This window comes from Rhagoletis pomonella, unplaced genomic scaffold, assembly GCF_013731165.1.
Source record: "Rhagoletis pomonella isolate Grant_MI unplaced genomic scaffold, Rhpom_1.0 Rhpom_scaffold_00003, whole genome shotgun sequence".
In the NCBI taxonomy this organism is placed as follows: Eukaryota; Metazoa; Arthropoda; class Insecta; order Diptera; family Tephritidae; genus Rhagoletis; species Rhagoletis pomonella.
The window spans coordinates 95,102,501-95,129,155 of record NW_023458557.1 but is presented as its reverse complement, the minus strand read 5'-3'; the positions used below and the strand labels follow the sequence as shown (position 1 = coordinate 95,129,155).

The following is a 26,655-nucleotide window of genomic DNA, read 5'->3' as shown; positions in this document are numbered from 1 at the left end:
CCTACGATTTCGCTATTTTGTCGACTATTTGTCAGACAGTGATTTCTGCTGTGCAAATGGAAAAAATTAGCTCGCCAACAGCCAGCACTATCTGGCTAATCTGAACCACGTCGTGGCCGTAGCCGATTACTATAAAAGTAGTAAGTAAATAGCAGATTTCAAACACCTCTTACTTAAGAGAAAGAATTTGAATCCGCTCAGTTCAGAGCCCTACTGTTTGTATGTAGTATCCCCTCCACCGATACAAAATGCTGACTGCTCCAACTCTGCAGGACCAAATATTAATTTACAATACCTTCGAACAGCCTAACACCAAGCCAAGGTATTAAAATTGAATATGTTTTTGGTCCTGCAGAGTTGGAGCCCTAAGTTGAATTGGGTATTTCCCATTTTTATGGTTCTAAAGATCTCTTCTGTTGCACTCTCCTGTCATCGGTCAGCTTTGTTTCGGATCTACTGTAGGTGAGCGAAATGGTCTTTCGATATGTGAAATCACTGCTTAGTTAACAAGAGTTTAAAAAAGCGAATGCTAAAATTATGAGGCCCCCTAACTCCAGATTTTGAGTGTGTATTTGGGATTTTGAGCATACAGTTTTTATTACTCAGGTTAGGTTATGTTTAACTGGCTGCTCTTAGGCCAAGGACGTTGTTGGCTGTTTGTGAAACCACTGCGAACGTTAACTGCTAAGCTAGAGCGAGAAACGGTGAGTACGAGAGAACGAAGTTTCGCAGGCGGCGAATGTTAGTCCCGGAAAGCTCCTCCAAACTAGTTTGAAAGTATGAACCCAATTGTTTCAGCAGCAATCCAGCGAAAGCTGGACAGTCTAAAAGGAAATATGGAGATGATTCCACCTTGTCGTCCTCCACACAGCTGTGACAAAAGGGCTCCGCTAAGATATTTAATCTCACCGCACGAACCCCGATAGTACAATGGTCTGTCAGTACACCCACCATAATTGTGAGAGATCCGGCCTCGCGAGCCTAAGGAGATCCATAGGTTACCCCGGGTCCACCCTCAGCCAGCAGTAGCAGATGCCTTGGGTTTCCTCCAGCGTTCGCTGAGTTGACCCAGGCCCATGTTTCCAAAAGAAGTCCAAAAGCAGTTTCCTGCAATATCACTATGGCCTCGCACCCAAAAAAAGTCTGCTAGAGTAATATTCCGACGCTAACGGAAGATAATTAAGGAATTTCCCAACAAGCTTTGAGCGAACCGTAAGTGAGCCGTGGACTCTGATTGCCGCCTGGTTGTCTGAATAAATGTTAACCGCCCTTACCGCCATCGGGCATAACAGCAGACAATCGACTGCTTCCTTATTAACAGCAACCACTGCCCTCCATCCATAGATAGGATGTGCGTTGAGAAAGAGCTGGATAGTGCCAAGCTAGACAAGCAGTGATCCGTGTTACTAGAGGGGCTAAACCCCGAGTCCATCAGGCAATCAGTTCCCCTAAGTCCGACCGCCGCCCTTTCTGCAGCCGCTTCACCTGCGATATCTGCATATGTTAAGCATGGCGTTGAGGGCCAAAGTGGTAGTGATTCTAAGCGCCTTGCTGATTCCAGTGAGAGCAGCTCATTTCACTAGCTACAGCCTATTATCTGACGTAGCCGTCTGCAGTGCATTCCACCAGACGATGACTCCATAAAGCATAATGGACTCTGCTATGGTTTCATAGAATCCGGAAATAACCTTGGGAGAAAAGGCCAAATATCTTACCTTTGCCTCTCTTTTATTTTATTTTAATTTTAGCATATTATTTTTTGCTATTTAAGTTTATTTATTTTTTAGAAAAATTTAGTTTTTTCCTTGACAAGTTTCATAATCTCTGCAATATTTAAAACGCATTAAAAACTTTTAAATTAGATTTCTTCGATTTAATATGCAATTTTTTACTCCAACCAATTTTAGTTTTTGTAAACTTTTATTTTTACAAGGTGTGCATTTTTTTACATACAAAATATGTGTTATAGGAGTATTTTTAATAATGAACATAATCAACGTTGTTTTCTTTTCTCTAACGGTAGATGTGTCTTAGAAATCATTTAATCCACTTTAGAAGGTCTAAAAGCTTTAGTTTATTTGATGGCAGTTATGGGGGTATCCTGTCCCACTGTGCGAAGTAAGGCAAATGTGTTCCATTCAGTTGAAACCTAATGTTCCATGGGTTTAGGTGAGGCTTAGTGAATGAAGGTAACGAACTTTGCGCTCACTTTATGCGAGTGAAAAAAACTAACCAAAAAATCGCAGCCAACTTAAAGGTATAACGTTACATACTTATACTAATTTAACAATTCAGTAATTAAACTATTTTCAATAATTTTAATTATTTATTATTCAATAAAAGTAAGCTAAAATTCAATAACTTTACCATCCTTTAAACTACTTAAATGTCTGTAAGCTGGGCATAAGTATGATGATAACTTAGTATTCGTGTATGCAGGCGTGGGTAGTAAATACATAAGCACATTTACATACATACACATAAACTCACATATATTTGTATATATGTATATACAAGTAAGTGCATATATGTATTTCTTGTCAATGCTCGAATATTTAATTATTCAAATTTTAATACAAAACTCAAATTTAAATTCATATTTTCTTCTCATTTCTATATACAATATGATGGTCAAGTATTTCATAAGCATAGCAGCAAATTAAAATACACACAACTCAGCGTACGAGTATATTTTTTGCACTAAAATATATATGTATGCTTGACAGCAATTTGTTGTTGTTTCAGCTATTTCTTGAGTGCAATCTTAGAAGAAAGCCGCATTTACGCATGTTCATATGTACATATGAACATACACAAGCAAAAAGTACCGCATATAGGCCGGTCACAACAGAAAGCCCTGGCCACTTGTGCAACTGGACATTTGTGCAATTTTCTAATGCCTGACACGAACATTTTGTTTTACTTATGGCAAATGCCATTGCATGCGTACGTGTGTGTACAACTACTTCAAAATTTTCTCAACATTTTCATTTAATTGCATTGCCTACGAATAGAGGTACGCAAACACACATATGTATGTACCTGCACAGGCATCTATGTATGTATGTATGCATGTATGTATGTATTTATATTCTTATATATTATGTATATGCTTATAAGATTTTCTTTATAATTTTCAATCATTTCTAAATTTCCAATAACTGACTTTGAGAGGATATATTGTGGCGCTTTTGTGCGTTTATCACTTCATTATATACACTTATATGTACATACATATACTACCTTCATGTAGTATGTATGTATGTATGAATGTATGTATGTATGCAAGTGCATATGTATTACTTAGCAAATGAACCAAGTATTTGCAACTGCTGAAATTCTTTCTTTACTGCAATAAGCACAACTGCATGCTTGTGCATAATAAAATACAACTACAACAATACTGGCTTGCATTTCTTTAGAGTTTGCTTTTGTTTTTGCTATACATACATATATGTATAATTCATATATTTCTGCTAGATTTTGTAATAATATTATTGAAGAAATATTGAGATTTGTCATCGGCAATCCACTGGTCTCATTTAATATTAAGCATCCTTTTGATTTTCCATTTGATTTCGATATTTTCTTGCGCACCGGCATAAGTATGCTTTTAGGCGAATAAACATGCTTGGCGCTGCAATGCTTATGTGGCTTCTAATAATTTGCAAAATGTACATATATGTACTACATATTACGTTATTATAATGGTAGTGGACTTCCCACTAAATCGAATATTTTTGTAATTGCTTTTTAGAATTTGTGTCAACCATCGACACATTTTAAAAGCAAAGTTAATTGCTTTTCTAAGTAATTGCTCCTAAGAACAAAATTTTTATAAAAAAGTTGACTTATTATCTTTGAGAATGTAGAGGCCTGTACCTATAAATTCTTGAATTTCTTGGTCAACAAATGTTTCTACCACTGCATTTCCCTTTACTCCCGAACTCTGATCGGCGATCTAAATGGGATAAACACCGCTCACGAATGCGGCGCTTATTAATCGGTTCATTGATCTTAGCAAAATTAGATCGCTTAAAAAACATTCCTTTGCCGGAAAAAGCTCGACCTTGTAGAGCCGACTGCCTTGGGAATTAGAATACGCCATCTGGTGAACTAGACCGACTATACAAATAAGGTCTATGATAGACAAGATATTCATTTCGAATAATTCAAGACCTTCGTCACCTGTCTCACCCCTTGAATTCCATCATCGGTGACAAACGCCCCCTATCACAGGCGGTACTTTGACACAATTCCATTCGGGATATGGTAATAGGTCAAATTTGAATAAGATACCCCGACGACAGCGCCTGTGTGGTCGTCGGGGTCTAGTAGGACGCAGTGAACGAAGCTGCAGACTTGCCAAAACACAGCGACCGGAGGCTCAAATGCTCCCCGTTAGAGAGCACAACACATCGCTCTGCAGGCAATTCCTAGTAGGGTGTCACTGACGTGGGCACCCGAACCAACGCTTGCTTGTGGAACATTCCTCGCCAAGGCACGGCATAAGGTATCTCTACGAACTGACGGACGACGACCAGAGGTTCATAAAGCAACTGTCAGGGCATCGGTATGGACCTAAACTGAGTCTCAACCTGTAAGTGTCGTTTTGGGAACACAACTCGAGACTCGAACCACAATAGCCCAACTTCGCTCTGGCTAATGCCGCAGGTTAAACTCGTACCTGAGCAGATTAGATGCAGAGGCTCCCAACGAGTGCCCGGCATGCGGAGAGACACCCCACAACTCGAGACATCTTTCGCATGCCTCCTAAACCCCACTCAGCTAACGCCTCTGTCCCAATGGACAAACCCTATAGAAGCTGAATGCTTCCTGGGTCTTCCGTTAGTTGAGCCTGACAACAACGATTAAGAGACAGGCCGATATAGGCGGGGTTGAGTAGCCGATACAACAACAACAACGACAGTAACCACCTCTTCACATGCCCACTCACTTCAGCTATTCTAACATCCCTCTCCCTACAGCCCAAACCCGTTGCATATGGCCCTTTCTTGATCCTGCCGTTAGATGAGAATGAAGACAATATTGAGTCAATTCACTTATTTAAACAGAGTTTAATCAGCAGCCGCAACAACCAAAAAACAGTGACATATGTATTTTCGTTCGGGTTTCGTTTTATTTTTTAGGTAATTTTTGCAGTGGAAAATGTTCCAGTATTCAGATTCAAAAGTATACACATATGTATGTGGTCATGAGCACGGTTGCCACATACTTAGAGAAAATGTTACCAAGAAATTTGAAAAATATTACCAAAAAGTTACCAAAAAGTTACCAAAAAGTTACCAAAAGTATTAAAAGCCTTTTTTCTTTTGACATAAACAATGGGCGTTACTTACACCTTCGAGATGGTATCAATTTTGAATAAATTAGCTTCAGTATTTACTGATTTATCGAAGCTTTCGTATTTCTCTAAATTACCGTGATATGGGATGAGGATGTGGTTATTGTCCGATTTTAAAAATTTTCGGTCAACAACTGTGCCAGGTTCGGAAGAAATAGGTGCAGCGGTTACCAAGATATACACAAGACATACCATAAGTGGGCGTAACTGCGCCCATTTTCCAAAAATTTATAATAATCTTACATTTCGTCTAAAAATTATTGTAAATATCAATTTTGAGTGAATTATCTTCAGTAGTTACTAAAATATCACAGTTTTCGTATTTTTGGAAATTACCGTTATATGGGTTGGTAGGCGTGGCTATTGTCCGATTTTGCCCATTTTCAATACCATCCGTCCTACGCCCGAAAGAAAAGTACACACACCAAATTTCGTTAAGATATCCCAATTTTAACTCGAATTATCGTGTACACAGACGGACGGACAGACAGTCACCGCTTAATCGATTTCGTTTATCATTTTGATCATTTATGTATACATCTGTCTATATCTGGATTGATTCATTTTAGCTATTATAAGCAATCGTTATGTGAGCAAAGTTATAATACCCTTGCGCACGGGTATAAAAAGCAGTAAATAAAACAAAATATGAGAATATTTCAGGAGTGTAAAAATTTTTTTCCGGCACATTGTAAAAAGAGATAATTCGGTTTTTTTTTTTTTTTTTTAACTTAGTTTTATGTCCGATTTCTACAGTTGGTATAAATTGTTTAATACCTTAACAATGGCATATAATTTATTAAATCGGGCATCAGATAAGTACAACCGATTTAGCATTTTTACAGGGTCCCGAAAATAATATTTATACTTATACCCATTTATACGAATCCTCTTCTAGGAGGTGCTCAAAATCGTTTGGACAAATTGACCTTTTTTACGGTCCATACATCGATGTGTGTTTATAAATATGTCTCAAATTCCAGGCGAAGGCAACGTTAACTAGCTGACAATATTGTTTTTAAATTTTACTTTTAATTTTCTCAATTTTTAGAAAATACCTGTAATTAAAATTGCCGGTATTTTTAGAATTTTAGTAAAATTTTTAGTTATTTTACCGCCTATCGGTGAGGGCGACAATTCAATGTTTAACACGATAACGCGGTTTACCTCTTCAGGCATATTTTTGCATTAAGTTTTGATTATTAGCTGGCGGTTGCAATGGATAAGAATAACAATGTTGACTGCTAGATGTCGCCAGAAAGTGTTGACGTAGTATGCGGAAATGCTTTTCGGCTAATAGCGAAACCGCAATTATGTGCATGCGTCATCTCCCTGAGCACTGCTAGCAACTATTAACACAGTGTGACATAAAATGTAAACGTAGTTTAGTGCTAATGAGGTAGGATGCTCACGATTATTATTATTTTCCTTTGGGGATTTTTTTTTAAATTTTTGTGCAATTTGCTCAATAACGCGGGATTTTATTTTTTTATTTGGTTTCCAAATTAAATAAGCTTTTTTCATGTTGTTTGTTCATAATAACAGAGCAGAGAATGTTTATAAATTTATAAACGTTCTCTGCTTTTAGCGACTTGAAACTTGCATACCCTAAAATCTTATAAAGATTCTAAATAAAAAATTCGAAATGTTGGTGAATTTTCTTTTAAGTTTGATTGATTTTTGTGAATTTTGTGCAACCTTTGAAACCGTTATTTATGTGGTTTCTGTTGTTATATAGTAGAACGAACTTTGAAAAATAAATAAATGCACATAAGTAGCAAACAACATTCATGTTATTCTGTTTTTCCATCATCTTCATTTTTTCCCATTATACTCTATCGATAACAAAATCGATTATAACGTCCATCAAAATACCGATACCAAAATCGATGACAAATTCGATAAAAATTTCAATAGCAACATCGATAATACTATTGGTAGCTAAATCGATTAGAAAATCGATAAAAATATCGATAACAAAATCGATAAAAATATCGATAACAAAATCGATAAATATCGATAACAAAATCGAAAATATCGATAACAAAATCGATAAATATCGATAACAAAATCGATAAATATCGATAACAAAATCGAAAATATCGATAACAAAATCGATAAATATCGATCACAAAATCGATAAATATCGATAACAAAATCGATAATTATTGATAACAAAATCGATGAATATCGATAACAAAATCGGTAAATATCGATAACAAATCGATAAGAATCGATAACAAAACCGATAAAAATATCGATTATTTTATCAGTAGGTCTCGAGAATCCCGAAAATTTCAAAAATCCAAAAATAGTTCCCAGATTGAGTCTCTGTGTCTCTCTCTATATCCTTTCCTCTTTAATTACCTCTATTTTAATCTTTCTTCCCCTATCTTCATCTTTGCTTTTATCGGTATCCTCATCCTCCTCTTTGTCTTTGCTTTTACGTTCATCATTTTTTTTCAGCTACATATTCCCTTTCACATTTGTTCTTATATATATGTATAAGTAAAGTGTTTAGATTTACCTTGGTCTTCATTTTTGCCTTTATCTTTACGCATCTTTGTTTTTGTTGTTATTTTTACCTTTGCCTTTATCCTTTTCTTCATTTATGTACGTAGTCACCTTTACTTTCATTCTTGTATTGGTCTTTTTCTAAGTGTTATTCTTAAAACTTTTGTTAGGAAATTTTTGTTAAATTTATAGATACCATATCCATACACATAAGAAGCACTTGTTTCAGCCCCAACCATTTCCGTTGCACCATTTCCGTTGCATCATTTCTGTTGCATCATTTCCGTTGCATATACACAAGAAATTGAATTTGCCAATTTACTCCCAACCAACCAACCAACCAACCAACCAACCAACCGCCGCTAAAGAAGTTTCACTTCAAAAACAAAATTGGAGGTCCGGGAAAAGTAGTCGAAATAGATGAGAGTAAGTTGGGGCGACGAAAATACCACCGTGGCCATCGTGTGGATGGACAATGGGTCTTTGGTGGAGTAGAGATGGAGACCAATCGATGCTTTTTGGTCCCTGTGGAGAAGAAAGGAAACTTTGCTGAAAATCATAAAGGACTGGATTTTGCCCGATACCATAGTTGTGTCCGATTTTTGGAAAGTATGTTCATTATGAAATATTTTTGCATGTAATTCTTTTAATTATTTGCATATGCTTTCTATTTATCTTTATAGGCATGTGATTGCCCAAGAGATGAGGGGTATGCAGTATATTCACTTTCGTATCAACCATTCCGTCCATTCTAAAGACCTATTTAGCTAAATTAATGTTTAACCGCAATTGCAAAAATTGTGATGCGGATCGATTAACCACCTTTTTAAAAATGGCAGGGAAATTATACAATCCCTGTAGTATTAAACCTGTTGAAGAGGAAGAATATGAATATTATTTTTATTTTTTAGTTTCACAATTATGTAAATAAAAAGAGTTTTGTGCAAAATACTGTGTCGAAGTTATATGCACAAGAAATGTTATATACCTTTGACAAAAGTAGAGGGGTTCTGTTCGCTTCTCCGGCAATACAAAAGGAGGATTTTACTTTTGAAGGGTTACAATCCCTAAGCGCGGACGGAGGCCGCCTACGCAGTAGGAGTTCAGCTCCTCTTTTTCAGCAACATAGAAAGGAGAATTCTGCGTAGTAAGGGTTTGAAATCTCTAAGCGCGGCCGAAGCTCTTCAATTTGTGCCAAGGAATGACTTTCAGAAAGGTCTTTGGAAAGCGATTTTACTTCCTAAAATTATCTACTGGGTAGTATCTATGACCAGCCAGCCATGCACCTGCACTCTTTTGGCATTTGAAAATAAAAAATTTAGATTTTAACCAAATAAACTAAACAGATAAGAAGGTTAAAAAAAATGCGTTTCGACTTTCGACTACTAATGACAGAAAGCTCAACCTTTTTTTCATAGCAAAAGTCTGTTAAAAATTAGGACAATTGAAGTGTGGACCAAGACACCAGGACAATTTGTCTAAATCAGGACATATCCTGGAAAACCAGGACGTCTGGCAGCCCTATTCTATAGGGATCCCCGTATATGTATACACACATACATATGTATGTATGTATCTATATATATATACACATATTTTTTTTTTAATAATAGACACATATTAAACAACGATTATTTTCCTTCCTACACTTAAACATTTTCTCAACCAGGGCTTCACAATGATGGCATTTCAAATATTAATTACATCATCTGAGAGTTAAAAATTATTTACAAATTACAAATTCATTTATTACACCAACTTTTGCTTTGATTGCGTACTAAGTAGTTGGTCTATGGTAATTAAAATTCATATCAGCTAAAATTTACCGATCACTATACATGTGTGCATATAATTTTTTAGTCAGTCCCAAAAATCGAGCGAAAACATGAAGGACTTAAATTACACCAATATATGTACATACATACCTACATATGTACTTTCAAACATGAGTACATATCTTTGCCACTGGCAGAAAAGTGCAAATTTACATACATATATCACCATTCATAGTCACGAGCCCAATCACAGACCATCATACCACATATTAATCATTTGGCTAGCCACCCCCATTAAGTTAAAATCAGTCAACCGACTGCACAGTAACCCTTTGCAATATATGTACATGTGGCACACACATACATATGTATGTGCACAAACATTATGATGTCCATAAATTTAAACATACACATACATATGCACAAACGCATTCGCATTTCCAAAATCATTTTCACTTTCTTTCCAATTTCCCATAAAATATACAAAAACATTTGCTACGCCTCTAACTCTATACATTTTTGCAATCACTATTTTTCTCTACCTACTGAAAGCCGGCATTCCAGCGCCTCACTCAACCCATTTGCCATTGCCCGCAAAGCACCGGCTGGCTACGAAAATCACGTGCTCGGCACGAATGTGGCAATCAGCGCACTAGAATGCAACCTTCCTTCCCACCTACATATGTATACATGTACATATGTATGCATGTTCATAAGTGAGTTTTACTTCCCGTCACTGCCGTCGCGAACTTAATTTCCGCGCGACCACCTCTGTGTGCACCTTCTTCTCGCTCATCCATATTCCCATTTACACCGGCTAATGGCACTTTATAACAGCTGTTTGCTGGCTTCTAGCGCTTGGCAACAATTTTCCAATGCCGAGGCCGTTAATGTTGCTGCTGCTGCTTGCCTTTGGTGCCTTCCAGCTAGTTACAGCGCCATATTTGTGCCACAGGGAGGTGGCGGCAAGGTGGTTTGTAATATAACACAAATATGCCTGTAAATGTTTGTCAGCAACACCTGCTATATGAGCTTCTCATGTTTCCAACTCTCATACTCTCTAAAATGCTATTTTTTACACCACTAATTTTAAGATTAGTATTTTGCTCTCTAAGTAAATTTCTGACGCTCTCTTTCTCTCTCTATTTCTCTAAGGGTGCTTGGGATTAACGGCTTTATGAGGGTTGCTTCCTCTTGTTAGTGTTGGTGTTTGTTTCCAAAAATATACTTTTATTACAATGTGACTATATTTAGTATCCACTTGTCTGAACGGCGCTCATACTCTTCGCTCGCTCTCTTTCTCTCTCCTGTTTTTCCATTGCATGTTATAACCAGCAGAACACTTGTGGTTTATGTGGCCTTAAATACTGTTAATAATCATCTAAATTTTTAACACCCACGTGACAATGCTGCACAGTGTTCAGACAGTGAAGAAAATTGGGATTTTAATTTTTTTTTTAATAAAACAAAAAAAATCTCCATTAAGTAATAACAGACGCATCATCAATGGTTTTTGTGTAGTTCTTAAGAGGGATTTAATGAAAAGCTTCGTGAGGAAGTGGAGCAAAAGGTGCCATAATTGCACCGGGAAGAGTAGATATGCAACAACGCGATAAACTACGAGAATTTCGCAAGCGGCTGCTAAAGTAAGTTTGCCTCAAAAAGGATGAGGCCTAAGCTCATCTTTACCGCAGGCCAGGGACACAAAAAAAGATTGACCGTAAATACCGATATTGAGATATCGACGGTTGAGTGAAAGATCGTCTGTCGATTAGAAAACGCCCTATCCCATATTGTGAGATATGACGTTTCTCAGCCAAATTTCGAGGCGTTTGTCATTCAAATTATGAAGTAGATCGTTTTTGAAAAGTTTCTGAGAACCGGCTGCCTAGAAAGGTCTATCATCCACTCAGCCATCGATATAAACAAAGGGCTTAAAATTCGGCCTCAACAATTGAGTTTTGAACACAAATAGTTGTCAGACTGATTTAGGCCAGGTAGGGTTGTGAAAACCCCGGCCGAACTCCGTATGCATTGCTGGTTCTTTGGCAAAAATATAAAAGGTCGATAACCACGTCTAGGAGTTGAGTTCTAATTCATGCTAAAAGCAGACGATTAGAGATAAAGCTAACGGCTAGCTATTGCGAAACGATAACGATACAAAACATGGAAGCGTGGACTGCAAATTCGGCGTAAGAAAAAGGCCTCCCCGTCTTGGATTGGCGAGCACATGATGGTGGGATGCATTAAATCACCTGACACGATTTCTATATATAGGTGCGCTTTCAAAAGCTCATACAAGAGACTTTTTTTACACCTCGTGCTACTCTCAAATCATTGTCATTTAAACGTCCGAAGGCTCTTCTCCTTTTTCATTGGAATTAGTTTTTGAGGACGAGATCCAATTAAAGCACACAAATCGAATTTTGTGATTTGCTATTAAATTTCAATACTTTCTGCTTTTTTTTTATTTCGAAAGAATATTTCTAATGCACTGTTCTCCTTCTTCTTGGACATTCCAACATACAAACACCATCTCATGTGAAAACTCTATGAAAGCGACTAAACTAATTTTGTTGTTGCACAAACTCACACGTCTCTCCGCAGCATAATGTGTGTCTCTTATCAACAAAAAATAAAATAAAATAGTACCACCGTCTTGCTTTTTCTCTCTACGATTGCATTCTGATTTAAGAAATCTCTCGGCTTTTCAAACACACTTCTCCACTCCCCTAAACGCATTTGCACCTTTCTAGGGGTCGTTGTTCGTTACAAAGCGTAAGAAAGCAAAACGCTTTTACAAACGCAATTGTCGTCGCTCATTCCCACATCATCCTCAGCCCATTACAGTGCATATGTTAGTAGGCAGAACATGCTTTTTATGCCGGCAGCACGAGTAGCGTCAGGCAGCGCGGCGACCGACTAACCAGCTGTTCGGAAAAAACTCACGTGCTCGGTGCCGCTGCATGTGTTGATAGGTGGGTGCGTGAGTGAGTAAGTTTTGCAATTTCTGCAAAGTTTTCCTCGCCGACTTATATTATCTCCCCCTCTCTCTCTCTCTCTCTCTGATGGAAACATACTTATGGATATACATAATAATTGATTGTTGGTGGTAGCAACATGTTGGAAGCTTACCGGTCTCTCGAACATTAATTTACTGACAGTTGTTTTAAACACCACAAAATTATAAAAGCTGGGCTCCCTTTGTGCTTCGTTCAGTTGGCTTGTATGAACTTAGAAATCTCTCCCTTCATCTGTGAAATATGGATTGCAGTAATCTGAATAAATACCGAACTCTAAACTTTCGTCAAATGGCGAGAAGCGGAACATAACATTGAGGCAAATTAGTCGACCGTTTTACTGACCTAATCCCGATTAAATCCTATTTGATTGGCTTGAGAACTGGTGTCGTAAAACCCTGAACCGAAAAGTGGACTTCCCCTGCGTTTGCGACTGCATTTTGAATGGCAGTTTGATTTAGTCAGCAAAGTGTGAAATCTGAGGAGTTGGTCAATAAAAAGAGGGTAATAGGCCCACAGTGCAATAACGCAGGGGCAGTGGCAGCGGCAATTGATCGAAATCAGTTGTTTTTTTTTTAGAAAGTGTGGTGTCCAATGAAGCGACTCACAATATAGCAGTACTGCTCAGTTTAGCCCATGATTCAATAGTACAAGGTTAGATAATTATTGACAGCCGCGGTTTGACACTCCCTTACGAAAGGTTGCATTTAAGAAGGACAGAGAAAGGGCAAGAATGCAATCACTGGTTGCGATAATGGTAGTAGAAAAGTACGCAAAGTAGGCAATTAGTAGTGAAATTCCTTTTGTAAATTCCAATGTATTTGCAGGAAATCTGGCATTTTAAACGAAATGTTAAACGGAATATAACAATATCTACGTGAATTATGTAATTTTTATGCTATTTAGCTGTATAAAAACTGCAAAAGGGCTCAAAATTAATATACAACTACTGCGACTTTTATGTAAACATCCAATTTAAAAACAATTTATGTTTTCCTCATTTAAATGTGCTTCATATGTATATACAAATAAACATATTGCACAAAAGCTCACACTAAAGCCACACTTTTTCCAAGTAAATTTGCAAAGAAGCAACACTGTGCCGATGCTAAGGGAGCGGAGCGAGGGAGACAACTGTCAGTTTATCGAAACTTGTATTATTGAATCAAGAGTTTAGCCTAAATTCTAAATTCACTGCCACTGCCTTCATCGCAGAAAACTTCGCATGTTGAATTTGACATAAATGAAACGCAGCCAACTTCTGCTGATGTCATTGAAGCCTAAAAGACAACAACAAAAATGACAACGCAGTATCAGTACAGCTGATTTTAAAAATGTCACTGCCACTGCCATTGGGCTGACGTATAGTTTGAAATATCTTTTTATTAAATAATTTGTGTATTTGGGCTATGTATGATGGGTGTTCTTCTTCTTGTTTTGGGCAGTTTTTCGTACATTTTATCGTATTTTTTAGATGACGAACACTCTTTAAATAAATATTCTTGCAAGGAATTGACTGCAGTTGCACAGTTAATAATAGTTGGGCAGCTTTCTTTGGCCTCCGTTTTATTGTCAGAGTATAGTAAAAGAATTTCGCCTCATAGTTTGTAGCTTTGGGCAGAAATTCCTTTTGTAACGATGTTGTGTTGATCAGTTTGAAAAGGTGACTTTGGCTGTTTTCTGCAACTAAACTCCTTACAATAGTATAGTCTGTAGCTGCTGCTAACATATCTTGAATTAAACTGTCTAGTCCACCCGTATATTTAAAATAATATAGCTTTTTGTTACTTTTCACAAATTCATGTTGCATTGCTGAACCGTTTTTAATAATCGAAACATTTGCTGCATCCGAGTTGAATGCCAGCGCATCTGCGATTTTACTTGGATTTTCTACCAAGTAAAGGCTTTTTCTTTGTTGATTCGTTTTTTGCATTTCAAGGAGCGCCAGCCCTTTGTGGCTCTCAATTTCATTTAGTGATACTTTATAATTCACATTTGCGCTTTTTGAACATTTTAAACAAATTCTCCTCTCTCCGTTTTCCACCGTTCACCGTAAAGCACGGAGCAATTATCAGCGGCATGTATTTGGCGTTGGCAAATTATAAATTGGAAACTAGAGTTAGATAAATTTAAATAATTACAATTAAAATCTTTTAACGGAGATCGAAAGTTAGCTTTACACACAGGAGAGTCGTGAGATTCAATAAGATTATCATTTACTATAGGTTTTGTCAATACACTATTTTCCTCCATTTTTTTATATCTTTTGTAAAAATCGGTTCACTTAAATTCTCACTCGTGTCCATAGCCTCTTCATCGTAATTTTCTATCGCAAAATTTTTATTGCGTTCATAATCATTCGAAATTTTTTCGTGCCTAGTATCTTTTATGAATGATTGCTCTGGGGTTTCCATGCTTTTGCCGCATTTTTCGCCAAAATTTTCTTTTTCGTCCGATAAAAATTTAACACGTCCATCGTAATAGTCTATAAGTTTTTCAATTGTCACGTCCACTCGAGTGGTTTCGCCCTGTTTTCCAAGTACTCCATGCTTAATATTCCTGAACTCACTTTCTTTCCACAGGTGCACTGTAGCCTGGCCGAGTGTTGTCAACATCAAATTTATTACTAAAAATTGCGGTCCACATGGGAATCTGCTTGCATTCGCTTAGTAATTTTTCCGCTATTTTTACGTCAGCATGCGCATTTTCATGATCACCTTCGTTAATTTTTGCGGTTACTTCATTTCTTATATCTTCAACCCAGGGCTGCCACTTGGCAGAAGAAGTCTTTACAAATTTGTTTGATCTCGCTTAAATTTTTTCGCTTTCAAAATTATTTTCGCTTTCGGAATTTAGTTCTTCATTTTCTTCATTTTGGGTTTAGTTGTTTTCCTTAATTGGTTTTCAGAATTTCAGAAGGTGCCCTTCTAACTTCTACGGCAAATTATCCGATAGGAATTTTTGCTTTGGGAAAAAGTTGTCCTGCCAACTTCAGAGGTTAAATACTGCATCTGGGAAGAAACGCGTCCGCTTAGAAATACTCGGCTGCGATGGGCAACAAATAAAGTTGCACGCACTACAAGGCAGCAATGCGCACACCGTTGTCGCTTCAGTTGACAATTCGGAGGTTTAAAATAACGCACAAGTTTGTTGTCCTTGCTCTTGGCAAACACAAGGCACCGCCCGTTAATTATTTCCATTTTATTATGTATTTAAAATCAGTCGCACAGCTCACAATTGCAATTTTAAATAAAAAAAAATTTAAATTTTGAATAGTATAGGGCTAGTGATGGCAAAAAAAATTTAATAATCTTTCTTACGATTAATTGCAATTATTAATCGAATGCTTTCGATTAATCAATTAACCGATTAATCGGTCAAATCGAAAATTAATAAAAACCATTTATAAGTTATAAAAACTGACTTACACCCCGTGTCAAAATAATAGCGCACGACAATATTTGTTTTTTGTTATTTAATTTCAGTTATTTTTTTAAATATAGCTTATTCTTTAGCAAAAAAAAAAAAACGTATAAATATAACTATATCAAACTTTGTTCAATATTAAAAGAAAAAAATCAACGAAAAATTCCAGCTTTTTAATTAGATTTCCGCGACAATAATAATTATTTGCGAAAAATAGAAAACATGTGTCTCCAAACATTTTAGCAACCGTGTTTACGCGAATATTTCAATAGTGCATTCGTTTAATGGCGACCGCAAACATGTTAATGTACCAGATTCGTAAGCACAATCGTATACCCTTAATATTGCCAGTATAGAATAAGAACATCCATATATCGACTGCTGGTCGGCAGCCATTTCGGAAATGCTCTATCTCAAAAAATGTTTAAAAAACCCCCCTCAATATTTCAGGATTTTATTGAAAAACACTCTATCTCAGAATTTGGTTGAAGAACGGTATATTTCAGAATTCGATTATCATCAGAATTCGACTTCAAAATGTATTCATTACTTTTCAACAACTTAAATCGAAAAAATTGCTTCTATATTGTTTGAGAAGCTCTCCTACCATAAAATAAATAATAAATAAATGGATTTGAAACCTACTTTTTTATTTAAAGTGGCGTTTTTATTTTTTCTCTCTGACGTCAGGATTTATTTTAAAGGACTTTGTAATTTCAAACATATGATTAATTCCAAAAATTCAATGCAATGTAGAATAAAAATATGTGTACCAAATACAAGAGAAGATTTCTTTAGATTAAACAAAAAAAAAAATAAAATTTTTTTGGATTCACGAGGACGAACAGGTAGTTTTTTTAAGCTGATAAAGTTAGAAGGACGGAATTCGAGGATGTTATCGAGTTTATATAAGTCCTTAACAAAAACAAAAATATTGCGAAATTCCAAGGTTACAATTTTAAAAGGATATTTTCAATACTTACCAGTCCTTCTGGTACCAAAAACTCGAATCTGTTTAGATTCTACAGGATTTCCTCTTTAATTTCATACCCATACTTCTTATCTAAGCTTATTTCTCTAAATTTTTGAAATCATTTTTGAATTACTGACATCAGAGTGAAAAACTAAAAACGCAATTTTACTATATATTTGCCCATGGTTTCGCGTAAATATTGAAATTTGTGTTTAAAATTTACTACCGCGCGGTGTTGTACGTGCAATGACCTATACTTAAAAAAAAATATAAATTATAAAATAAAAGAAAAAATCTATCCAATACTGGTCAAGAGAAGGAGTTTCAATTATTGCCGCCAGTGCAAGTTACAATCCCGGGATTATTTGCCACGAATCCCGGTATTTTTGGGACCTTAAAAAGGCCGGGATCCCGGGGATCCGGGGATTAACATTCCTAATCAGTACATATGTATTTATATGTACTGAAGACTGGTGTGCTGAAGATGGCTTGCCAATAAACCCACTGAAGGCCACCATTGCTCCATTTATCAAAAGAAGAAAAAAGTCAACTTGACTAGACCCATCTTGGCAGGGCTAGAAATCGAGTTCTCAGAAGAGGCGAATTATTTAGGGGTAAGTCTGGACAAAAGGATCAATTAGAACTCACACATCTCGAATGTTACCAACAAGGCTACCAGAGCTTTTTAGGTCGGTTAGAGACTTCGTGGTAAGACTTGGGGAATATAACCCCAACTAGCGTATTGATATTTCAAAACGGCAGTAAAACCCGTTATTACAAACACGGCTCTGGCCTTCTGGCCACAAGTTAGGCAAGTAAACGCGGCTGCTACCTTGTGCAAGCTGCACAAACCGATCTGCGTGACCATAACAGGAGCTGTCCAACGGATGCACTATGTGTCATTACAGGCATTTCACCTATCTATAAAAATCTATAAACCTTAATAGTTAGTTATAGCGCTAGCTAGAGCTAGACCTATTGGCTGACATGTAAATATATTTCAGTAATTGGCAAGAAAAAATTTGTATTCTGACATAACAATATTAAATTAAATATTCGTTAAAATCAATGGTCTTAGTGAGTTTGTGAATAGGGCAAATATTGTTAAAAATGCTGAGAATTAATTTAAAAATTTACTTAAATTTATTAAAAAATGAACTTTTGATTTACATTACATAATTTAAATTTTGAATGCAATAAAAAATATGATACTTTCATAGTTATCAAGGAATTGTTAAAAACTGCCAAAATTGGAATTGTTAAAAACTGCCAAAACACTGTTGGTAGGCTTTGGTTGGTTTTGGTACGAGAAAACATTTGACCGTGGCAACACTAAAACTAAACTTAACTAAAAAATGTGTTTCAAGCCGGCTAATCAAATAAAAGCAAAAAATTTGAAAAGTAATTTTTTAGTGCTATCTATCAGAGTGGCACAAGAACAGTAGCTTCTAAAAATTATTTGCCAAGAAATCTGAAAATAAGAAAGTTAAAGCTTTTTAAGGTCTCAATACGATCCTTTTTCGCCCGAAATACCCTCCCTTATTTTTTTTTTTTTTGGTATTATCTAATATGTCTGATATGTAAAACCAGCCAATAGTTTGGTTTTTTTACTATCGAAACCAGATACATTTTCGTGGACCCCCATTTACAACTCGTGCACCGCCATATTTTTTTCACACCATCGTAGACCGCCGTCGAGTCTCCCGTGGACCACTTTGGGAATCACTGATATAAAGCATGCTCGACAATTACTTTTATATGGAAGACAATGCCTAGGACCGTCAGAAAAAAAAGATTAAAAATCAACGCGATTTTCTAGGATTTTAAAATTTGCACTTTAACCTACTAATTTTTAATAAAAAGTTTAAAGTTTGGGTGTAATTGTTAAAGTTTGTTGAATTTGTATAATTTTTGCAAGAAGTTTGAAATTTGAATTTAGGTGGTGCTGATTATGTAATGTTAACATTAAATAAACAAAAGAAATATAGCCAAAGCTGGTCAAAATGTTATTTACATTAATTAGTTGACAACAAGTGTGAATATGTAAAAAAATTTTCCAAAATTTTTTATATTGAAAAAAAAATGTACAACACCGTCGGCAAGAAACACAATGCCAAAAATGAACGGTAAATCCTAGCTCTTTCAAATTTGCATTTTATTATGCTAAAATTGAATGGCCCTCAAAACATCTATAAGTAATCAAATTAAAAAGCTTAAAATTTTTACGAAATTTGTTGAATATTGCGAAATACTGCACAAGGTTTTAAAATTAGTTTACGCGGTTTTTGGTTTGATTTTATAAGGAAAATAACTAAAATTAAAAATCAAAACAATAAATTGTAAAAAAAAAAAAAATTGTTAAAACTTGTCATATGTAGCGCGCTTGTAACTTTGCCGATGCGTGTAGTTTAACAATCCGATTAAAAAGCATTATATTGTTATAAATTAAATTTTTATTATCTTTTTATTTCGTAAAACAAGTACATACATTTGTACAACAGATTACGTACGCATTTCGAATGCAAATGAAGCAGTAATAAATTAATATAACTGCAAAGTGCAGTAAAAAATACGAAAAAGTAGTGATTAGATTACATATATAAATAGATATATATTAAATATTAAAAAAAAAAAAAAATACTACGAGTCTAACTACCGACTGAAGCTTCAGCAAAAGAAACAAAAATCTACGCATAGAAAACCAACAAAAAGTAGTTTTAACCAAATTTGGCAAAATAAATTAAATTGGGAATGCGCGCTTTCCCCAAAACTACATATGTACATCAAACTAAAGCTAATAAAAAGCATTAGCATAAGTGGGGTAAGCTTTAAAGCTCACCAAAGTAATGCATGTGGAAGGAAAAAAAAAGAAGAAAAAACAAATTACTTTCACACGTGTGGAAAGCTGAAGCGTTAATAAATTAAATTACTACATATATATTAATTGCGACTAAGAATATTTTTCTAATAGCACACAAACTACGTATCTATTTACACTAAACGAAGTGTGTGTTTGTGTAAATAATGCGAAGGTAAAGCAAGCGTTGTGTTAAACATAGCTACGCGCGGCGGCTCAAGATAACTCGCTCTTGGCCAAAAATGGAAGCACTTCAGTGCTTGAAACTACAAGTTACACTTCTACGAGTGTTTTGCATTCAAAAGTGGTAATAGAAATATCTACACTAAAATTAAGTACTTTTTCTCCAAAAACATTTGAATTTTGCATTTGTCTGCAAACAGATTGCACTAGTCCGCATAAGCTGAGTAAGTTGCTGCTGCGCCAGCAGCAATTGGATAGGAATTCATCATTATAAACTCGCCAGCATCGTCATCGGGCAACAACAGCTCGAATCGTTCCTTGGCTGAGATATAGGCCGTTGGCGGTGGTGTAGCGGGACGCTTGAATACAACCGCCGCACCAATCATAATGTATATGACAGAGAGCGCCACCAACATGGGGAATGAGAAGACAATACGCGCCATTAGAATCTTTTGTTTTCTGGCGCCTGCAATGGACGGCACGAAGGATCCTACGACGAGAAAAGTGGATGGTGAAAGCCTTCACGCTTTCCATAATGCAATTTGATTTACTCACCATTCATGCTCTTCGATTCGCAACGCTCACCGATATAGCCATCGGCGCATATGCACGAATGTATCGTATCATTGCCGATGGGATAGCGAAAACAGCGACCACGATTTAGACAGAATTCCGTAAGAAATTGACCGCTACAAGGTAGAGAGAGTAGATCGCGCACCGACTTCAATTCGTTCATGACGCTCTCCACGCCATCGGCGAGCGAGGATGCAGCAGTGGTGGCAGCAGTTGCTGTTGTTGGCATAGTGCTGCTGGGCTCCATAACCGTCTCAACACTTACAATGATTGTGGAAGTACTATCGCTATGGGTACTGGTACCTTCTTCAGCCATCAAAGTCGTGCTTTCTTCAGCTGTTGTACGTACTATCGTGGTTGTTTCTGTCGAAGCTGTTTCTGCTGTTTCTGCTGTTGTTGTAGTTGTGCTTTCCACATTTGCTGTTGTTGTCGTCATTGTTGCTGCTGTCACCGTGCTGGTTGCCATTGTCGTTGTCGTTCTAGGTGTTGTTGCCGCTGTCGTTGTCTCAAACGCCGCTGCATCGAAAATACCAAGCAAGCTTTCAAATGAATCACTTCCGAAATTTCCCAATTGTATTGTCTCACCAAAAATTTGCGTTTCAGTGCTTTTCTCTTCATTATCGTCATCGCTGGAGCGCGTGTGCTCATCTGTATAGTTTTTATTAAATTCCAGTTCGCTGTTCACTATTTCCACATATTGTGGTATCCTTTGTTGTTGTTGCTGCTGCTGTTGCTCCAACTGTTGTTGGTGGTGTTGTTGCTGTTGCAGTTGATCGTAATCCTCATTGTTGTAATCATAATCAGCGCTTTTGATATTGTGCAGTCGCTGTTGTTGTTGCACGATTTGCAGTGTGTGTTCCTTGAGCAGTAATAATCGGCTCGAACAACAATCTGAGAAGAAAGGAGGAAAATACTACTTATATAATCAAAGGATCTTTTAAGGCGTTCGAGAGCGTTATAAATTTTCTCATAGCTCTAAAGACTTAATATTGCTTATTCTGGTACTTTTCTATAGTTAAGAACTTCTGCTTTTAAATTTTTTTATTTTTTATTTTTTGTAAATAGGAGCTGAAATTTGTCCATCCTTAACCTTACTTCCTTACTTATATTATTTGTTTGTTTGTTTGTTATGCTTTCCCGCTTTAACAACCCAACCGATCTACTTAAAACTTTCTACATCGGTGCGACTTAGCCCAAATTAAAATATAGGAGGGGGAGGGGGGCGTGGCACCTACCAAACGGAATTTTTCATACTGCACATCTTTGGAAGTATTTTTGGTTGAGCACTGGAACTTTGTGTATGGAGATATACATATCAAATCAATTCCACACTAAAGGAAAGGAAGGAAGGGAAAAATGGGCGCTATTGTAGAAGGCGTGGTACTTCATGTACAAACGGAAACTTCGAAACTAGATGTCTCTGAAAGTACCTATTTGTGCTAGAGTACTAGAACTTGATATGGAGATCCATACATATAATAATATTGTAACAGGCCGATGTCTGTATATTATAGATATTAAAGAAAAATTAATGTCGGGGGTCTTTATTAGAGCAACAGAAGCCAAATCAACCATTTATAGAATGTTTGTCTGTCTGTATGTTTGCACGGGCATCACTAGAAAAACTAATGAATGGAATTGATTGCATTGTCTGTTGCTAGAGGTCTAACTTAAAATATAGAAAAAATAGTGTTGCCACCTGTCTGGAAAATTCAGTTTAAGTTAGTTGTTAAGATAAAATAAATGTTGCAATATACACTGCCGGAACAACGTAAATATTTTGGAATTAGTGGAACGTTGCCACCTTTTTAAAAATTTTAATTTATTTGAATTGATAGGGTAAATTAGATATTGCAATATGGTTATCAATATAAGAAGATTTAGGAAAGTTTACTGCCGAAAATATTTTTGAGGAGGGTTGACAGCTGGTTGAAAAATTTTATAAAATAAATGAAATATTGCAATGTGGGTATCAAATTCAAGACGTTTAAGAAAGTGTACTGTCGAAAATATTTCTGAAGAGGTTTGTCACCTATTTAAAAAACTTAATTCAGTTAAATTGACAAGATAAGCTAAATGTTCCAATCATTTTCGAATTGTTAACCAAGCCCAATGTTTATTGGGTAGTTAATACTATTACATTTTTGAATTAAGATTTTTTTTTTTAATTGTAAAACAAGGATTTCCGTTTTTTATGGAAGATAATTACATATAAGGTGTTTAAATATATTTTGCGAGAAAAATTTTATTTGATACACCTCTGAAGAAAGTGCGTGATATGAAGACTCGACACTTTACCCATTCTCTTAATACCTTATATTAACTTCCAGCCATATTCATAAAAAATTAAGAATGCATCCTAAATCATAAATTTGTTTAAGAATTTCACTTCATAAAGCTCTTTAAATCTATTTTATTTTTTATGAATGTGGCCATAAAAGTTTTGGGACGGAGCAAGAACCCAAAAATAAAATAAATTTAAATTAAATATCTCTTTTGCATAACAACAAACGGCGAATGGATATTTTTTCTTAAGTTAGCAGATCCGGTTCCTTGTTGGGGCTCCTTAAACTCTGCCTCCGTTCTCGAAGGCTTTCTCCATGCGTACCTTGTTTTGATTATACGCCAACGCTTGCCCAAGAACAGAAGACACGTAGACAGAAAAATCTCAAAGATCTCTTTTATGGATTGATGGGCTTTAATTTATTGCTCGAAGGTAAAGGAATTCAAGGAAGAAAACCTGAAAATTGTCGTAGTATAAACTCACACCAAGCAGAAATGTATAGGATTCAATTAAGTTGGAAGAATTGGTATGGTTAGACTCAAAACTTTCATCAAAAAGCCTAGTTGCCGATTTTGAGTACCCTCTGTGAGTGTCGGGAGAAGCCAGTTACATTTACATAATAGTGGTTACATGTATTATTCAAGGCTATAAGAACCCTTAATTTAGCACAGTAAGAAGCTTTTTTGACTTCCCACGATTAACTTCGGACCAGAAGCACTTTGCAACTTGGTAAACCGCGGTTTCGACCAGCTGATTCGACTAAAACCCCGCCAGTCCAGGAGAAGTCCATAGGTTGTCACAGGAACTCTCTACTTGAACAGATGACCTCAAAGATACTCTGTAAAGCCAATTCATAAGCCACTCAATTCTCCGCAATGCCAGTCGTGAAACCCACTGGAAGACTACTAGAAATACACTGCGCGAATCCCCAAAACTTATCTTGCGGTTATCCCTTTCACCCATTGGAAGGATGTCTATAACGAAGGATCCAATCTGAGTTAGCCTTGGTACCCACCGATCCAATGTTTGTTATTGGATGACTCGCTAGGATGAAGAAAAAGCCAACGATTCTTAGCGCAAAGAACAATTTATTAGCTCATGTAACATTTTCTAGGAAATAGATTAAAATGACACCCTAGTAGATAATTGGCTTAAGTATGGCTTACCTTTGTAGAAGCCCAACTCTTTCTCCACGGCCCAACTGATATCTTTCATCATAGTTTCCTGTCTAGGATAGCAACCAAATACATTATTCTGTCAGAAAACACAGCCGGAGCTCAACTGATTCGGGGAAGCTGGGTGTTAGGCATTTTATATCGACTGGGAGCTACGTTTTAACAAGATTAATAGCAAGTAGGCAGGAAACGGACCAAGTTGTGACTAAGTTTAAGCACTAATCTATAAGATACGGGGGGGGGGGGGGGTCAGTATTCATCCTACGCTGGATAGAGGTACTATCCATAACTAGCTGCTTCCTCAGAGCTTTTACTTTCTGGCTCGATTAGCACACTTGACTAAATGCGCCCGGGCGATATCGAGGAGGACACCAATCACGACGCTTTTGTTCCGAAAAGATGCCTTCTGTTTTACTTGTGTATAAAATTTAACTGATTTAAGCCGAATAGTATAGGATTTTTTTTTTTTAAAGGGATTTTTTTTAAATTCACCACCAACCATTTGCTTCCCGGCTTCTCTGTTTTCTTCTATATCCCGTTGACTTATTGGGTGTCGAAAAGTTGTGTAGTCATTTTCAATATAAAAATATCACGTACTGTGCTACCAATAATGATTTGGGATTCGTCGTTTTAAGAGGAACCATTAATAAGTAAATTTATTTCTTTAATTCTAGTATAACATTATTATTCCAACTAATATTTCCATTGCAATGGGTACGGGTACCTAATGGAATCGATGCAAAGCTAAATTCTCTCACTACCGCCTACGGCACACTTCCCTAGACAACAAAGAAAATGCTCCCATGCACATACTCGAAGTTATGTATATGCATCTGTATAAACGTACATACTATACCTTTATATTAGGGCACCTCACTCTCCATATAAAAAAAAAAAAATAAATAAATAAAAAATCGGTACTGTTGTGCCATCGATATTGTAAAGTTTATTTAATTTTAAGACTTCTGCCAAAATATTTCGAAAAAATATTAAGATTAACGAGAATTGGTCCGATTTGCAAATACCACCAAGAATTTAAAAATTTTTTAGTAAAATTGATTTTTAGAATTTTTTTCTTTGTTTCAAAAAATCACAGCAGCTTAACTCTGAGGTGATTTTTTTGGAAAAATATTTTTAAAAAATAATTTTGTATATTATGTAAAAAACTCGATTTTTTGCAGGTATTTTCAATTCGGTCCAGCTCACTTCCATCTTAAAGTTTTGTTCGAAAATTTTGGCGGAAGTCTTAAAATGTAATAAATTTTATAGTCCTGGTGGAAGCCCCGCAAATTTTTTTTGTGCATATTTATATTTATGTACATATATCTATATACTATATATGTACATATGTAAGTATGTACGCACGTAAATACCTACCAGTCACCGCGACGATTGTTGACAGCATGAAAATTACTCTCAGCAAATTTTCCGAAATTTGCATTATACCAAATTTATTCATACATACACGATATTCACCACAGCAACGAAGAGATTGCGTGTGTGGTGAATATGCGTAGCATGAGAAGAAAATAATAGAGAATAGTGTGAGTGAGAGACGAAATGGAATTTTCAATATCGAATTGAAAAATAATAAAAAGCAAATCAGCAGCAGATGTCGAAAAGTGGCGGCGAAGCGCCAAAAATCATCCAAAAATTCGCGAGGTTAATTGAAGGTGAAGTATTTGCAGTACCAAGTAGACGCAAGCACGTGCAAACTTTGTGGCAAATATTGTCCATAAAATGACATTTTTCAATTAAATGCAACTCCTCCTTTGTTAAATGCGCAGCGCGTACACTGTGCGAAAATTTGTGCTCCACTTTCGAGAGACACGAAAAGTTCTATGCCAATGTCAGGCGGTGCGACGTTGGCGCTGATGATGGCGCTGCGCGGCGATCACAACTAGATACTGGAACAACACACTGCGCGATTAGCGGACGCGAGAGGGGAGTGTAAATTCACGCGTTAGCTTAAACTGTGAGTCACATAACCGCAAGTGGATGATAAACGTCTCCTTCACACAAAATTTTTACATTTCATCAAAATACATCTCGGCGCCGCAAATTACAAGTCCTTTTTTTGTCTCGGAAAATATCGAAAACACGAGTCCGGCGAATTGTCAATCAATTGCACGGAAAAAGGCAAAATTACACGGTGCGTAGTAATTGCTTGGGACGCGTACGCGTACGTCGAATACCGTTGCTCGTCAATGGGCGCACAAAATGAGACTGTGGTGAATGGGTGGCGCGAGCATGGCGACAGGCCAGCAGCCAGCAGACAGCAGACGGACCACCAATTCGTTCATGGCACAGATCGCTAGACGTGGTCGTGGCCGCGGCCGCGTCTGCTGCGGTGAATGTCATTTCTTTTTCGGTACGAATTCACAGAGATGCGGTGATGACATTGTCTGATTTGTGTGATAATGCAAAGGGGAACAAGGGGCGTAGTCGTTGATTTACGACGAACGCGTGGGAGTATAGTGTGCTAAAAGCAATGCTGAAATAATTTTATT

General features: G+C 36.5%; 2 protein-coding genes across 3 annotated transcripts in view; one reads left to right on the top strand and one right to left on the bottom strand.

The window, feature by feature from the left end:
- The window catches only part of LOC118735860, a 548,047-nt gene that overhangs the window by 95,485 nt on the left and 425,907 nt on the right, over nt 1-26,655 (top strand). The window lies entirely within an intron of this gene.
- On the bottom strand, nt 19,720-26,346 carry LOC118735863 (protein gurken). Of its 2 annotated transcripts, XM_036465845.1 has the most exons (4): nt 25,523-26,345; nt 21,272-21,577; nt 20,669-21,202; nt 19,720-20,603 (listed from the first exon to the last, which is right to left on the bottom strand). In XM_036465845.1, the coding sequence occupies exons 1-4, from the start codon at nt 25,602-25,604 to the stop codon at nt 20,320-20,322; spliced, it is 1,206 nt and encodes a 401-aa protein (XP_036321738.1). In that variant the 5' UTR covers nt 25,605-26,345; the 3' UTR covers nt 19,720-20,319. The 2 variants fall into 2 exon arrangements, with proteins under 2 accessions (XP_036321738.1, XP_036321737.1); XM_036465844.1 differs by having other exon boundaries at nt 20,669-21,577; nt 25,523-26,346.

What these genes read in the sequence shown, in the direction of transcription:
- LOC118735863 (XM_036465844.1), bottom strand. Translation starts at nt 25,604, where the DNA reads ATGAATAAATTTGGTATAATGCAAATTTCGGAAAATTTGCTGAGAGTA. An exon ending in AACAATCGTCGCGGTGACTG is followed by an intron (nt 21,578 to 25,522) that starts GTAGGTATTTAC and finishes CTTTCTTCTCAG; the next exon opens with ATTGTTGTTCGAGCCGATTA. An exon ending in CGAATCGAAGAGCATGAATG is followed by an intron (nt 20,604 to 20,668) that starts GTGAGTAAATCA and finishes TTCTCGTCGTAG; the next exon opens with GATCCTTCGTGCCGTCCATT.